General features: G+C 43.9%; 1 protein-coding gene across 2 annotated transcripts in view; it reads right to left on the bottom strand.

Moving 5' to 3' along the window:
- The window catches only part of LOC119400125 (casein kinase II subunit beta), a 33,978-nt gene extending 30,065 nt beyond the window's left edge, over positions 1-3,913 (bottom strand). The window contains exons 1-3 of one of the 2 annotated variants that reach the window (XM_037667089.2): positions 3,803-3,913; positions 3,376-3,464; positions 2,203-2,305 (exon numbers count right to left, since the gene is read on the bottom strand). In XM_037667089.2, the coding sequence (XP_037523017.1) occupies positions 2,203-2,305; positions 3,376-3,447 (175 nt within the window). In that variant the 5' untranslated portion in view covers positions 3,448-3,464; positions 3,803-3,913. Of the gene's footprint in view, positions 1-2,202; positions 2,306-3,375; positions 3,465-3,700; positions 3,772-3,802 lie in introns of those variants that run through there. The other variant, XM_037667098.2, reaches the window with a different exon arrangement.
- Between the last annotated feature and the right edge of the window lie 13,267 nt (positions 3,914-17,180).

Below are 17,180 nucleotides of genomic sequence, written 5' to 3'. Positions count from 1 at the left end.
TCACAAGTCACTTGGAATTTCTGGACACTGTGCAAACTTCTATCTCACCTTAACACCCGCTTTTTATTGTGTAAACGTACTAACCAACCCTTATTAATAACCCAAACAGGATCTTCAAGGTAATAAAATGAAGTCGCATGATTTTTTTAACCTGATATACAGTTGTGCGCACCAGAAAGCTTGCTTCTTGGAAGAAATGACAATGCATTAACTATACTCAATATGGACAATTAACTACTGGGCACTCAAAATACTGATGTGGTGGTGCCAAAGGCAACAAACTGATTTTTACTACACCTTTGTAGGATTACTGAACGGCTACACTTGCCACTCCCCACTTGCTACCATGGCTACAAGTAGCACTGGCTAACACTCCGAAGATCACACGCACAGAAATACCCAATAAAGTAGATGGGGGAATGACTACTGTGGTAGCTCAATTGGTAGAGCATCAGATGCACAATATGAAAGTTGTGGGTTTGGTCCCCACCAATGTTAAGTAGTTTTCCAGCGAATGCTGTTATGAGATCACAACAACAGCCGATTTTGGTGCTGTAGTTGTCCGCCATTGCCGCCGGTGTCCGTACCGCTATCGCGTGCAATAAGAAAAAATAAATGACAGAAAAATATCTAGCATTGGACGGGATTTGAACCCGGGCCCTCTGCGTGGCATTCTAGTATTGTACCACAGAGCCACGCCGGTGCTTCAAACTTCTTCACAAAACGACCCCATGCAGGCATCACATCGGGCAAGGAATCGCGTTAACATGTGCAATATAGCGTGGTAGAAGATTAAAATAACAACCAGGCATCACACAATGTGAACTGCACAATGAGTGGGTCGTTGAATGCTTCCAACCCATTACGAAGGCCTCAGCCATAATTCTTCATTACCATCAGCCACTGCACAAACAAAGTGGACATAATGCCTTACTGATGTGTCGCGAGTACCACGCTCCTCCGCCTAATGATAAATAATGGCACAGTGGGTGCTTCCCTACATCTTAAGAATTGTGGTGATTTATGGCGTAGTGGGTACCTTGCAAGTGTACTTGTATTAGTTGCCCAAGAGAGTTTACAACAGACTAGAACGGCCACTCTTCCAGCTTTCGCTGTGACTGTGCAGCGTGCTCCGCGCAAGCCTGGAGATTTTTTCGTTTAATTAATTTCCAGTCATGTCATAGTTGCAACACTACAGGTAAAAGCTACATATAATACCTCCTACGGTGATCCTTGGCTTTATTGCCTGTTGGCTTCACTAGGTTGTGTCTAATAAAGAACAAGCCTTTGATCACTTTCTCTTCTTTTGATATAACTTGCAAAAAAAAGAAAGTTTCCTGAAAAGCGCATCAAGTGTTTACAATGTTATTCTTTCAAAAAATATACTGCGTAAAAATCTGTTTGAAGGACTTAAGAAAATTGAAATATTATGAGCATGTTTACTTTCCCTGTATCCCATAAACTCATTCATGGTGGCTAATACCCCTGTCACACGGACAGCCTTAACAGCGGTTAGAGGTAGCTACACTGCAGACGTTACCGCAGTTAGTCTCCTAACCATGGTTATCGCAAACTGAGCTAGGGTAGCGGAGGTTTAGAAGTGCTGTATCGTACCACAAAACTTGCCAAGGGTGTGCCCAAACTTCTTGCTGACCACATGACCAGCCCATGATTTAGTCTGCTTGCTCAACTGAGCTAAATGAGCCTGTGTAGCAATGGCAAACCCGCGTTAGCGTTAACTGCGATTAATCTTGTTAACCACAGTTAAGCATAACCGTAGTTAAAGCTGCCCGTGTGACAAAGGTATAACGCACCAGAAGCCAACAAAGGAGCAGACAAGTCGGTTAAGATGCAATTACAATTTCTACTTCCACATTTCCTAGAAAACTTGGAAATGTTCTCCCGTCCATGTTTGAACTTTCCTGTTCCCTATAATTCGGAAACACACCTTATGCTCCGTTATGGATGTAAAATGTGATCCATTGCATTCTCAAGGAGCCAAAAAGCGAGGGCTGGTAAAGCCAAAGAAGACAGCTAAAATTTCACTGCTGCATGTAATGGTGTTATGTCTGGCTTGCGTGTCCACAGACCAAGAACACCCTCTCATTTAAAGAAACTGAGCACTTCAGCATGGCCTTGTAGCCCAGTAAAGGACGTCCTTTGCAGAACAGAACAACATGAGCACCAATTCCAATGACATACCTGGCTCAAGGTCCAGAATCATGTCCAATGCTTGCCTGTAGTGAGGTACCTGCTCACTGAGCCCAGTCAAGTTGAACTTGTCTTGAATGTAGTCTTCATCAACCTGTAAGTGACAACCACATACACGCAGACAGAAAACTAAATTTTACATTTCCTTGATGCCTGTCAAAGATATGGCTCGTCTATACAACAGCAAGTCAGGATAAAAACCAACTATAAAAGGACTACCAATTGACCAAAATGTTTAATGAGATGATGAAGAAAGGCAATGAAGAGGAAGTGTTTTTTACTTGCAGAATCAAACAATGTTAGGCACCCAATAAAGCACTACGATTCTAAATCTGCATAGAAGGTCACATGAAACTGCATGCAGCGACACACTACTGTGATCCAAAATTGATATATGCATGCTAGCTACCATTAAGTGCATCCCAATTTTTTGTTTCCATGTGTTTTGTTAGCATTCACAACTAATTCATATTACAGGTCCACAGCTGTTAGGAAAGATGACAGCACAAGAACATGCATAGGCATGATCAAAATGAGAGCTGAACTCCAGCACAGCCACACACAGTAGCAGCAAGAGTTCCCCACGCAAATAGGCAGAGTGAGTTTGCGTTCTCAACGTGACAGTTGCTGGTCCACAGACGGTTTTGACATGGTGTTGAGCAGACGATAAGCCAGTTGCTAGGTGTGGTTGTTATTTTAACTGTTTTCCCGGATATTACCTCACAATTACGTGTTTTGTCCATGAAGAGTTGCAGTCGCAGTCGAAATTTAGAACTAACCAAGGCTTCTTTCCATAAAAGGCCGCGCTCTGTGCTCCAAACTATTAATCTTGTTCATTCTAGTCATTTTTATGATGTAGGATGACTTATCAATGTGCAATATCTCTTCCCTGGTTGAAAGATGCAGTGACATAGTTGTCAGAGAGTGCAGTTTGACAATGAATAATTGTTAGTTCAATCATCGGTCTAAGACCTTTTCTTTTCCCTCCTTGCCTGAGCTGAAGCATTACGAGCAAATTAACATGATCAGCCTAATTGAAGGCAGGTCTACGATAAATAACGGTAGAACCACTGACTGTACAGGCGACAAGACTATCGAACAACTCTACAACAGCAGTGTTCTGCCTGCCAACAGCAGTAACGAGGTTGCCGGTCGCACGCTTACCTCGCAAAAGAACTCGTTCCCTCGTAGTCCGCAGAACCAGGATATCCACGATACTTCCTCGGAAGAACTCATTGTCTCCGACAGCTTACCTGAACCGAATAGCAAAGGTACAGCCACGTTGAAATGAACTGCTTATTCGCCTCAAGTTATGTCATATGAACGAACGTTCACAGAAGATCGTAAGCACGTTTATCGCAGCAATGTTATCAACCACACGCAACTATCATGCGCTAATACGAATAATCAGAAACTTCGAATAGTAGTGAGCATTTAAATTAAATCTACAGTCATTCTTTAAAAAAAAAAAACGAGATGGTGTGCTCACGTCTCGGTAAACGACACCCTGAAGAACACTCGTTCGGTATCGTAATTAGTATCAACGCTAAAGTGTCCCACTCAATTTCGTTATAGTTTTATGGCAGCTCACCGACTTCTCAAGAAATCAGGCGACGAGAGAAAAGCTTAGCAGAGATATATTGCCAATCGAGGAATAACTCCAACGGCTCGGAACAACTACCGAGCACCGCGGTCTACGGGTCTACGGGCTGTCAAGGAAAGCACACACTAGCGTCGACGCGTCGACGCTTCCTTGACAATGGCGCAAGTGATATGCTGTGAATACGATAAGCTAATGTTCCTCACAAACAATTGTATATGTTATTTTAATATATTGATGACATTTTATTGTGATTTGAGGACTATATGTTTGTGTAATAAATTGTGTGAGAAATTTGCAGATATAGTCCTCGTGCGCTCAGTTGATGGCGCCACCGCTCTCCCGAGTGCGCAGCGCCAATGCGGCCACTTCGCGCATTTTGTCCCTGTTCTCCTCCCGGCGCGTACCTCGAAGTTGTGTGTGGCGAACGTCGATGCGTGAAAATGTGAACGCAAAACAAGCCCTGCTTGCTTTTTTTGCGGCTACGGACGGATAGCAAACGTTCAGGAATACTTCAAACAAAGTAGTTCGCTTCGGCGTGGCGACTTGTACGCCGCTAATCACGTTTACTGCGTGAGGTAAGAACTCCAAGTGCCGTCGGTCCGTCGAAAATATTCGGAAAATGCGTCGCACAAATAAAAAGCGTAGAGTACGACGAGCGTTTACAAGCGAGTAAACTTTTTTCTTGGCGTACGATAGAGAATACTTTTTATCGGCAGCCTCGCGCGTCGCTTGTCCTGTGACCGGCGCGCATTAGCAGAAAGCGGGGATAGTTGAAATGACATATTAGCAACGATAAAAAGATAGAGACCGCATGAAGTTCCCGTCTTTTAGTTTTCTAGCGTTGTTGGTACGTCAAACACTTTGCTAAATTATATTTTTGAACATGTGCAACTGTGTTTTTTGTCTAGGTCGTGCGATCATGAAGCCGATCCTGAGGCCCCTCAGATACAGTCGTGCACAGCCGACAAATTGGGCACTGCAGAGGAGTGTCTTGCGCCGCAATCGTTGCCACAAATCTCCGTTCGGGCGAACAGTAAATAAGAGGATCAGGGGAACCAACAATGTGTCAATATTACCTGGGACAGTAGCGCAGGCACAACTTTTTTTTTTTCGGTGGGGGTTAAATCATACTTTATGTATCTTCGTCCGTGCGCGTTTCAATGTGTGCGTGTATAATAATATACATACACATGCAGAATTTTAAAAAAGATTCGGGAGTAAGGACGAGGAAGGGTGTCAATAGCCAGTGACTTGGATAGAAATCGAAAGAAACTGTGCCAAGACAGGACCAGTTTGCTTATCGGGCGCTCCGAACGGCTGCGATCCAACGTTTTTGCCGATCAGCCTCGTACGAATTCCAATGTCGGTAGTTTCCCGGCCGTGTTCTTGAGGCTCTTATGACATGTGAACTCGCAAGAGCAGATATAAGTCGACTTTTTTCGCCGCGTACACACGCTTGCGCTGCTAGGGGTCATTGCCAACCTGCTGCGGCCAAGCGCGGCGGTACGGAGGGAACAGGGACATTTTGCCAGCAGCCGCCGCAGTGGCGCTGCATATCCGATTTGAAACAGCAGCGCACGAGGCCTATACATGTGCACCGACGCTACCGACGCCAACTGACGCGCAACCAATGTACCAATGTCCTCTGCCAATTGTTAATCTTATTTATTTCTTTATTTTCTTTCCTCGTATCACGAGAATCGTCTTATTCTACTTAAAAAAAGCCACTTTTCCCTTTCCCTGATTTTATTTATTATTATTATTTATCCCCGTTGTGGGTGTGAGCCAAATGCAAGGAATAAGCAAGCAAGCAAGCAAGCAAGATCGTCAAGGTCAGTCAAGCCGGCATGACGGGCGGCACGGGATGATGAGGCGCTGCGCCGTGCTCCCTACCGGTACGGGCTGCAGAAATTAGGCGCCTTTTCCTCTTCAAACCACTACCACCAGTACGTGTTCTGTGGTTAGCGCGCACAGAACTCCCTCATTGAGATGGCGGATGGTGCGCACAACTGTGCATCGGGTAAACGACAAAGGTTTCACAAATATTAATAAGAGAATGCTTGTACTTCGCTTCTTCTCGCGCTACCATAAGACTACCATGCCGCAGCCCACAGCAGCTCCCAAACTTAGTTGTTTCAACTTGTTTGGTTTGTCTGTATCTATGGATCATGCTCACTGCGAGGAGTGGGCAGGGTACACCATTGGGGGGGGGGGGGGGGCAAGTTTCACCGCAGCCTCCACCCCCTCCCTCCCGTTGATTGAGGCCGAAAGGAGCTCCGCAATGGATGTGAAAATGAAAATGAAGCGATGACGCGCTTCTCACAAACGCCTGCCATTGGCCCCCGTCTTACCGGGGTAAGGGGATGTAAATTGTTTCTTGAATGCAACATTAGGTGTCCTTGGTCGCCATTATCGTCAAAAAACATGCATAGCCATGACCCAGCGCATTAAAAAATGTCGTGAAAAGTCCGACTGAGTAAAGGTATGGGCAACGCCTTTGTATGGGGCAGAATTGGCACCCCCCTTTAGGTGATTACATCCCCTCCCCCACATGCGCACGCCTATGTAGTATTAAGCAGGCTGATTAATGCTTGGTTAAATTCCGCGGGTCATTTGAGGTTGCTTCGACATCCTTCACTCTGTGAAGGTGGTTGACCAGTGAAGCTGTGCAGCACACAGCACAGAAGTTTGATGAAAGGTTCAGATGCATTCAGAAGGCTGTCTGTTTGTTGAACCACCATGCAAACAGACAAGACGAAAGGAAGAAGGATGAACTAGACGCTAACGGCGTCCACAGATGACATCCACCGAGGCAACCCTCCTCGATCGCAACCCTCATGAACCACCGCGCAAACAACCAAGTCAAATACGAAAGGAAGAAAAGCAAATAAGGCACTAATGGAGTCCACACTCTCTCCTCGGTCAAAAGCCTCTAGTCGAGGCAAACCTCTGCCTCACCCCGACTGGGAGGAGGAGAAAGAGGAAGGAAAGGCAGGAAGATTAACCAGACGCGCGTCCGGTTTGCTATCCTACACTGGAGGGGATTAAGGGAGATAAAAAGAAGGGAGCATATAAAAAAGAAACAATACACGCGAACTTAAAGAACACAGCTGCGCTCCGTAGTACTGGACTCAGGATCTCATACGTTCCGCTGTAGAGAGTCGTGTCATGGTGCCTACTGAAGGCTTGCAAGTACTGGACGCAGATGCCACCACGAAACCCCGGATCATGGTGTGCTCCGAATCATAGCCATTAACAGCTTCGCTGTAACAAACATATAGATGAAGCGCTGTCCACCAACTGAACATTCTGAAAACTTCAGTATCCAAGCAAAAAGAAAATATGTTCAGAACAACAGATAAACACGACAGTTTAAGAAAAAGATAAAAAGCCCTGTAAGATCGTATGAATGAAAAAGATCATGAGCCATCAATAATTCATAAGTTACCCCCTTCACAAATTACAAGATTTATAACCACGCAATTCATGGCCAATCCTCCACATTGGGTGTCAGCCACGGTTAAGAAGGCAAACACAATTTGAAGGCGGCTGGCTCTTTTGACATTATCGGCATGCCTTGAAGATGCACATGCTCTTCTGCCAACTGAGTTATGCCCACACTGATGATGATGCCTCGTTATTACTAATGTGCCATCAAAGGTCAAACAAGTCAAACTGGTTGCAATCGCTTGACTGGTAAGAACACGGCGCTTTTTAATTTGAATGTTCACATAGCTGAACAGATCCGGCATCTTGCCTACCCGACGTAGATATTGTTCCGCAGGTCATACCAAGACATCATGATGAGAGCATATACTTGAAACAGCTGAAGCATACCGTAAAATGCCGAGCAAGCGCCCCCCCTACGGTGAAGCATAATCCGACCAGATTTGGAGGGGGGGCCGCTTGCTCGGTCCCAGACCGAAATGCAAGATGGCGACGGGAGAGCCGCTAAAATAAAAAAAATGCCCGTCCACGTTTCTAATGAAATGCTTTATTTATTTACTGTTTTTATTCTGCCTCGTCACTGTCAAACCATTGAAGCAGCGACCGGTTTAACCAATATACGACCGGCCACATGACAACGGAATTTCATAAACAACATTAGATACGCATTCAGTGTACTCATTTTCGTGGTTCTTTTTACACAAGCGATGCTCATCTTGAAAAAAAAAGTGGCCGCAGGGGAGGAGGGGGAGGGGGTCACTTGCTCGGTCACTGGCGCTTATTCCAGATCTCCAGAAAACGGGGGTGGGGGCGCTTGCTCGTCATTTTACGGTAGGTGTACTTGAGGCCAAGACGCACACCTTTTTTTTAGTGTACATGACAATTTCAAAAATGTTATGGAGACCAAAATAATTGGCATATATTAATCATTAAATTTACCTGATTATGCATGTGGTACCACAATAAAGCATGGCTCTTTGTCCCACTCCTCTAAGACACAAAAATGCAGCTAAAGAGGAATCTACCACAGCATTTGAATCTTACCACAGACCGATTTCGACTGGTGCTTTGTGCAACTCCTGAATGGTCACAGAATCACTACAGCAGCAGGTGTGGGACAAATCTCTTTACAATGTGGCACAGTGGCAATGTACAACAGGGTGGCACCACGTACTGCCCTACTACACTCAAACCTCACTATAACAAAGTCACATCTGCCACGAAAATAGCTTCGTTATATCCGAAAATTCGTTATCAACTTTATTTGTAACACTGAGTATATGACTATTCTTTATTTACTTCGTTTTAACCGATAATTTGTTATGTCCGTGTTCGTTATGTCGTGGTTTGAGTATATGTCACAGAGAGGTTAAACTATAGTGAACTATAGTGAACCACATGTTTTGCAATCTCAGTACTCTATACGGTTACATTAATTCATTTGATGGCAGTCTAAGGGTCCCTGAAAAGTTTTTTTTTTACTTGTGTAAATGATAAATATACAGCTTTATGAAATAATTTGCACCATAATTTAAGCTAAACACCTTAAATCAAGTGAGCTAAAGACCCTTAGTTGTTGACCTCCTTTTTAGCACTGCTTATCCCCCAGAACTCATTCGTCAACTGGAAAATTTAACGTTGCGCAAAACACATGAGGACTAGAAAGGAACACTTAACCAGACAAGCGCAAGTGTTCCAGTATGCTACACCAACTCGCCCACATCAAGCTCCTTCTCATTCGTCAAGTTAGCTTAGTGGTCAGGTTCACTGGAGATCAGTGGTCAGTACTAACATGGAGGAAGAAAAAAAAAAACTAGGAGGGAGCATCACATAATTCCACCAGCCTTGGCAAGCCAACCTCCTGTGATGCAGCCCCTCCCGCTATCCGGGGCCTAGTGCACGATGCCTCTTGAGTAGGATTAGACACCCTTGCAATGCCCACAGCAGATGCAACCTAAAGCGAGCCGACCAAGCGGTTGCCTATCACTAGGGCTTCGTATTTTCGGTTTTATCCGAAAAAATCCGGTAAACATTCGGAGGTAAAATTTCTGACAATTCGGATTTATCCGATAAACTCTGATTTCAAGGGCCAATATGATCTGGTTCCACTCTTTATCGAAAGGGCAAGTTCTAAGCTCTCATTGTTATATCGTCTGGTATGACCGATTTAAAGTTTACAGCGCGTAGCTGTATTGGGCGACGTAGCTGTATTGTGCTCCGACTCAGCTTCCTACATGCAGAAGCTTCACAAGGACTTGCAACTCTCCATTCCCGAATTCAAGGCGCTTCACTTCAAAGATCCGTGCCACCTACTCAACAACGCTCTGGAGTATGGAATCACAACGAGCTCGTTTAACGTAGTTCAAGATTTTGTTGTGCACTTTCCTGCCTTGTTGAAGTCGTCGCGGGAGCTGCGCCTTAAGTTTGGTCTTGTGTGCTTGGACAAGGGCATGTCCTTCAAGTCGCTGAAAACCACATGTCCGTCGAGGTGGTTCTCTTTTTATGAAGCTCTAGAAGATATTTTGGACTACTGGCGCGCCATTTTGTCTTTCTTGGGAAGCGACAAAGCAAAGGGAACGAAGTGTGAGAGGGTCATGAGTCTTATTTCATCGCCTGAAGCTGTACACGACTTGCTCGTTAAGATGAGGTTTCTGAAGACCAATTCGTGTGCCGTACTCTCAATTATTAAGAAACTTGAGGCAGAGAGTACCCTGGCACACCAAGTTTATCCCATACTGGGGGTTCGTTTACACGCACTCATCAGTCAATGGTGCGATCCAACCGAGGTCTTCGCATCAGATGTCACAAGTCTGTTCGACCTCCTTGACGAGTCCTTGACCTCCTTGACCTCCTAAGAGGAACCTGTACGATCAACTCCAGTAGAGCAAAGAATCGTTTTGGTACTGTGTTCAAATTGTGAATGCAAATGTGGCATGAGCTGCCCTGCACGTTCTAAACCTATGCGCCTATTTTTCAGTTAGTGCTTGAAACTGACGACATGAGCCAGCTCCCGAGTGTTTTTGCGAACTATCAGTCCTATGAAATATGTAACATTGTTGAACCCCTGTCGTTTTGGAAACTTCACAATAGTGGCCAGTGCTTTCTCGCTGCGCACTGCGTGTTCTGGCGCTTCCCGTTTCTAGCTCCAACGTTGAAAGGGCATTTTCAAAGCTGAGAGTCGTCAATCGAAAGGAGCGCGCTTTGATCACTGACAGCAACCTCACAAAGTATGCTTGCGTGTTTTACAATAAGCTTTAAGCTAAGGTTGTTATACGCACAAATACAGGTGTTTTGTTGTCAAGCATTTTGCTTGTGCATATATATGTTTATGTGTATTCACACCTTCTAGAAAAAATAAAATGTGCTCCGTGTGTTCTGAGGTTTGAGTGTTCAGATATGAATTGATCTAAAATTTTGGGGTTTTGAGAATAATGCAAAGTTCCGAATTTCAGAGAATTGGGGATTTACGAGAAATAAACTCCGGTAAACGCCGTATTTCCGCCCAAAATATAAACGCCGATAAACACCCGCCGATTTTCAAGAAATATAAACATCGAAAACACGGAGCCCTACCTATCACGTGACTAGGTCCTATTTCTCCCTTAAATATTTTGACTAGGCTTCAAGATTGTCACGTGCTGCTCTATCCTAATGTATTTCCTTCCGTCATGGGTGCTGTTGTTGTAAAAGTTGGCCGTCTGCCAGTGCTTGGTTGGGCTTTACGCCACCGGTGCTGCGAAAATTCTGGCCGTTGACTGCTTGCACTTCCTTCTTTGGTAAGCCAACAATCTGCAAAAGGTAAGCTTGTGGACAATGTAAATCTCTTTTGCAGTTTAAATAAAGGAACTGTGATGATAATCTGCCGTGAAGTGGCATCCCGGTGTTGATAGGACAATGAGAGCCTGATGCTCAGTGTACCAATGCACTGCAGTCACTCCGCTCGCCGGTTGCCTTGCACAGGCACACAAAGTTGAAGCTTGACGTGCCATGAATTGCTATGCTTGCAGCTCAAAACATAACAGAGCTCACATCAACATGGAGCACATAGGAACACAGGCAGACGAAGCTTGCTGTCCATTGAAAGTTCCCAAGTGTAGTAGTCAAATGTGACTCCCCTTCTGTACTCTCCTTCTGTTAATGTTTTCTTTGCATACAACAAATTATAAAGTGTTCAAACAATTAATAAAACATTTGTTCATGCTTAGGTTGGAAAAATTACCCATGTTAGTGGGTCAGCCAATCATATTGGTTGTCTGTGTGATGTCACTTATCCGTGCGATATGCCATGGGAAGAAGCAGCTGAAAACTCAGCTGGCAGCGCCACTTTGATCTGTAGCAATGCACATATTTAAAACCTTATAATAAAACTACACACTTTATGCAGGGTTCTTAAATCAGTCTGCTAATGATCCAAAGTGGTTGTGCTACCTGCCTAAAGCATTTGTACAAAATCATCAAAACCATTTCAAGGTCCCTTTAACTTGGTCTACATGTCCAGTATGATATGTAGAAACCATTACAAGACTTTTATTTAGTGGTGTGTAAATACATAGTTCAAATTTTTTTTGTTCCTTGTCCTTGCATTTTGTTTTTTTGCTGCAAAAAAGAGAAAATGCGAAATAAAGTTTAAAGTTCTAACATGAATCCAATAGCCCTAACTAATCAATTAGAGAGTTCACTATACAAAGTTGACAAATACCCATTTCTGCCAAACATATAAGACGGCAACATTTCTTGCAAGTCTTGAGGACAACAGAACAATGTATGCGAGGACAATTCCAAATGATTCTGCTACAGAATAGTTGCAGTTTTTGCATAGGGGCACCAGTTTCCGAATTGGCACATGAGGCATATTGCTTCTGCTCACTGATTTATAGTCGGGTACAACTTTAGAAGGCAGCGGCATTTTCCCCTCAAAGGCGGATGCACACGAGCCTTCACCAATAGGCGCGCACTTCAGGTGACGTCATGAGCCGGACGGCTGGTGACCCCATCGACGGAGCAGTCACAATTTTTTTAGCAGGACTATTTCTTTAGTCGCGGAGGCAATTGGCTGCTGCGCTACGGTCATCTGGGCGGGGCCTCTCCTGTCTTCTAAAGTTGTACCCAACTATCGTCATTAAGAATGGCTTGCTTTTAAATAGCCTATATAAGGATTTGTTCGGTATTATTATTTCACTAGTCTCACAATGTTTGCATCCCTTCAAAAGCAATATATGTGGTGCTGTTATTACATTGCTCTCTTGCAGCGGGCACAACACTAGCATACACTACATGCAGCTGCTGATATGCCGCTTCCATGTTTTGTTTTGTCATTGTGACTGCCGTGGTGCTCTAGGTAATCAAGAGCATGATTTAGCATTTAAAAGCTCCTCAGTTATTCAGATATTTGACTGTGGACAGGATTGCAGGCATGCACTCATTTACTTCAGTGCTGCTTCAGAAATGAGAAAATATCTGATATAGTTTTCAGGGGTCATTTTTCTTGAGTATTCATATTCGATTATAACACTGAGTTATCTGAACACTCCTATGAAAGTTCTTTTCATTGCTCCAATATAAACATGTGCCCTAAGGTTTCATTAAAAATGTATTTGATATAAACACTTTCATTAGTGAACATGTTGAGTTAGTTTTCCTTGGAAATGTCTCTTGTACACTTTTAAGAAAAAGTGGTCCAAGTAAAAAAAATTTTGGGATGGATATTACAGAGTTCGAGGGCTTGCTGCTTGCCCCACCCCCCCTTTCCCCACCACTATGAACTTCATACCTGCGAACCTAGGGACTTCTGAAATCAGGGGAGACTCGCCGCCAATGTGGGGTGGGGGGGGCAGGAAAAAAATTGTTTCAGGCGACGCCAGTGATCGATCAACAAAAGTTTCCAGTATACAGACCCCACGCCCGTGGCCTGCAAACATTCAAAGTGGGCATGTGGCCTGACTTACTATAGAAGCGCTCCAGCCTCTCTACTGTTACTGTGCCCTCTCGAACTGGGCCATAAAACGGGGGTTGTGCCCACCAGTGTCAGTGGTTGGGGTGTGCGCGTGTTTGTGAGTTTCTGGTGAAAGGAGAGCCCGGCGGACAACAGGAAACAGCAGTAGCCAGGGAACATTTTGAGCTGCGTGGACGTTCCCATTTCTTCGGTGCATCATAAATAAGTTCGTGGTGTTTTAATCACCGGTTTTTGTTTTACTGCAGTTTTCTTTAAAAATTGGGTTGAGGCAGTTTATCGGGAGATTTATGGCCGCGATCGTACAATCGGGAAGACAGGTAAGAAATCTGGAGTTTCCCATGCAAATTGGGAGAGTTGGCAGGCACGCAACTGGAGGACCACTGGCAATAATATTATATCTAAAAAAAAAATGATAAATATGGCCAACAACACGCAATACACATTCTTTGTTCAGGTGATAAGTAAGTGTGCAGGAATTCTACTGATTCCAAGATTTACATGTTTTGATGTTTATGCTTACTCTCCTGAATAAATTTTCAGCTGATAGATGGTGGTTGTCCTGTGCCTCCTTGTTGCCCTCATTCATACTGGCGCTGATTCAACAATGATTGCAAGGTGATGCCTAAACATACAGTTGCAATGTTTTGAGGATATGCAGCGGAATTGACATCTGGTCATGTGCCCCAGGCTGACTATGTGTTGGAATAAATGCAAGAAAAAAACAAATCATACTTTTTCAGCAACTCATTCTGTTGCCTGTAATTTGTCCACATAGCACATTTGCTGATTGGAACCATATAAACATACACTGGGTGATTCCACGTAAGATCGAACAAACGATGGCTGGTCGACCTCTCAAATTTATTTAAAAATTTTATATATTATTGCCTGATGAGTGGAAAGAAGAGATCCGCAATTTGTTTTGCCGCCAAAAATTTTTTCGAACCACAGGAAATCAATGATGACGAAGAGGTGGAGTGGAGCGCTCATCCGCTCTGCTGTTTTGGCCAACTTTCCTTATGAATTGCACAAAATATATTAAAGTTAGGTAGCTGAAATTTATTTACCTAAATATATGCATGTTTTTGCTTCAGCTCAGGTGTTTTTAGTTTTTATGTGTAGTGTAGATGTTTTTATAAAAAACGTCAAAAATGGCCCAATCGGCAAAATTTTCTTTACTTTGAAGGTCTTTATCTCAAAAAAGCCTTCTAGCAGAGGTACAAAAATTTCGCATTACGTTCTTCGCATGCGTATCTACCAAACTGCCAAATCTTGTATTTATATAACTTTTCAGTAAAGAGATATGATCGGGCTAAGTTCAAGAAAACACCGAACAATGAAAACTTCTGACGACAATTAAAAAAAAACCCCATTTTTTAAATTTTTTAAACTTTGTCCACTTATTCTCCTCCACATCAGCTTTCACAATCATTAAAAACATGTTGCATAATGTCGTTGCACTAATAGTTACGGCCCCTCCAATGAGACCCTTAAACAAGGATGGGCAATTCCGACTTCTTGCCCAGCAAGTGTATAAAATGCAGGCAGGATTGAATTTCTTTTTATTAAAAGGTCAGCAGGTACCTAAAAGGGTGTCGCCGGCACTGAAGACGTTAATTTTGAAATTATTTGGTCAATGCAGCGGCCACGAGCGCAGAGCTACCGAGTAGGCGCGCGCGCACCCGAGATGCTCGTTGTAAGAGACGGCGCAGTGAGAGCTCGTTCTCGCGTCCTCAGACCGATTGAGTTCGAAACAGCAACACCTCTCGGCTGACTTGAACGCACGTGCACTGGAGCTTCGCTATTCTATCCGCCCTCTGTTCGCATCTCAGCTAGGCGCAGATAACACGGCGGAGATGGAAGCAAGATGAAAACTCTATAAGGGAGCTATGAGCGCTCGCTTCACGCACGCTGCTGCCACAGAAACTGCGCTGCGCCAGTTGCGATCAGTGGAAAGCATGAACGTGGCGCTCCAGTGGCAAAGCAAAATATGGATTGTCAAAGGAAAGAAAAGCAAACTAACGGTAACCGGATGCGCTTGTCTATATTAGATGTCGGCAGCAGACGGCGTGAACTGGCCGCGCGTTCGGTGCGCTGTTCATACTTCATTTGGCGCGGATAGTTCTTGTGCTCTGCTCTTACTCTACTCCTCCTGTGCGTCTCATGACGAGAAAGTATAGCTCTGAATGAGTCTATTGTGGAGACTACCATTCGAAGCACAAGAAGCTTAAAGGAGTACTGACACAAATTTTAAAAAAATTCGGATTGTTGCTCTAAATAAAAATACTGGTGTCGAGAAACGTAAGACGACTATTGTGGTGCCTGGGAATGCATCCTATATATTTTAATTAGCGCCACCTTAAAAAGACACCTTCGGTTTCGATATCGAGGGGGTGGCTTCTCAGTGTCGTTTCGGGATAATGTCCTTGCAGTGTGCCTGGCTTGCAAATGCTCAGCGACGAAAACTTCAAAGTCAAATTAAAATATTATATACGTGTTCTCCGACTCCAGTGTGTGGACAGCGTGGACACTGCGTACCAACGAAGCAAAAAATGTCTCTTTTGCGATGTCTCAAAATTGTCAGTACTCCTTTAATTATTGCAAAGAAGCCAAAATTTCGCAGAGTTACCGACCTAGACATGAATGCTTTGAAGGAACGTTTAACGCCCGAAAGATCAGTGACTGTCAGTGAGACGGACTACTTGTGCTACGCGTGCTTTTGCTACCACTGCAATGAAAGATCTTCACGGAACGCACAGTTTAACGATGACATTCTTATGCCCCCTGAAAAAGAAATCGACGCAATTAACCAGATCACTGCGACTACCGGTGCACGTGCGTTCAAGTCAGCCGAGAGGTGTTGCTGTTTCGAACTCAATCGGTCTGAGGACTGAGGACGCGAGAACGAGCTCTCACTGCGCCGTCTCTTACAACGAGCATCTCGGGTGCGCGCGCGCCTACTCGGTAGCTCCGCGCTCGTGGCCGCTGCAGTGACCAAATAATTTCAAAATTAACGTCTTCAGTGCCGGCGACACCTTTTAGGTACCTGTTGAGCTTTTAATAAAAAGAAATTCAATCCTGCCTACATTTTATACACTTGCTGGGCAAGAAGTCGGAATTGCCCATCCTTGTTTAAGGGTCTCATTGGAGGGGCCGTAACTATTAGTGCAACGACATTATGCAACATGTTTTTAATGATTGTGAAAGCTGATGTGGAGGAGAATAAGTGGACAAAGTTTAAGAAATTTAAAAAATGGGGTTTTTTTTAAATTGTCGTCAGAAGTTTTCATTGTTCGGTGTTTTCTTGAACTTAGCCCGATCATATCTCTTTACTGAAAAGTTATATAAATACAAGATTTGGCAGTTTGGTAGATACGCATGCGAAGAACGTAATGCGGAATTTTCGTACCTCTCCTACAAGGCTTTTTTGAGATAAAGACCTTCAAAGTAAAGAAAATTTTGCCGATTGGGCCATCTTTGAGGTTTTTTATAAAAACATCTGCACTACAAATAAAAACTAAAAATACTTGAGCAGAAGCAAAAACATGCATATATTTAGGTAAATAAATTTCAGCTACCTAACTTTAATATATTTTGTGCAATTCATAACGAAAGTTGGCCAAAACAGCAGAGCGGATGAGCGCTCCACTCCACCTCTTCGTCATTATTGATTTCCTGTGGTTCGAAAAAATTTTTGGCGGCAAAACAAATTGCGGATCTCTTCTTTCCACTCATCAGGCAATAATATATAAAATTTTGAAATAAATTTGAGAGGTCGACCAGCCATCGTTTGTTCGATCTTACGTGGAATCACCCCACTATAACCATCTCGTGTGGCCATCTATAAAACCTGAATCACCCTCAGAGGCTGGATTCACGATGTAGGCTGTGTGCGGCTTGCCCGCTGCTTGTTCAAGAGTTTCATACAAAATCAGGTAGTCATTCTTATCAGCAAATCACTTCCAA

This window comes from Rhipicephalus sanguineus, chromosome 1, assembly GCF_013339695.2.
Source record: "Rhipicephalus sanguineus isolate Rsan-2018 chromosome 1, BIME_Rsan_1.4, whole genome shotgun sequence".
NCBI classification, from domain to species: domain Eukaryota; kingdom Metazoa; phylum Arthropoda; class Arachnida; order Ixodida; family Ixodidae; genus Rhipicephalus; species Rhipicephalus sanguineus.
This window is presented reverse-complemented; position numbering and strand designations above follow the sequence as displayed.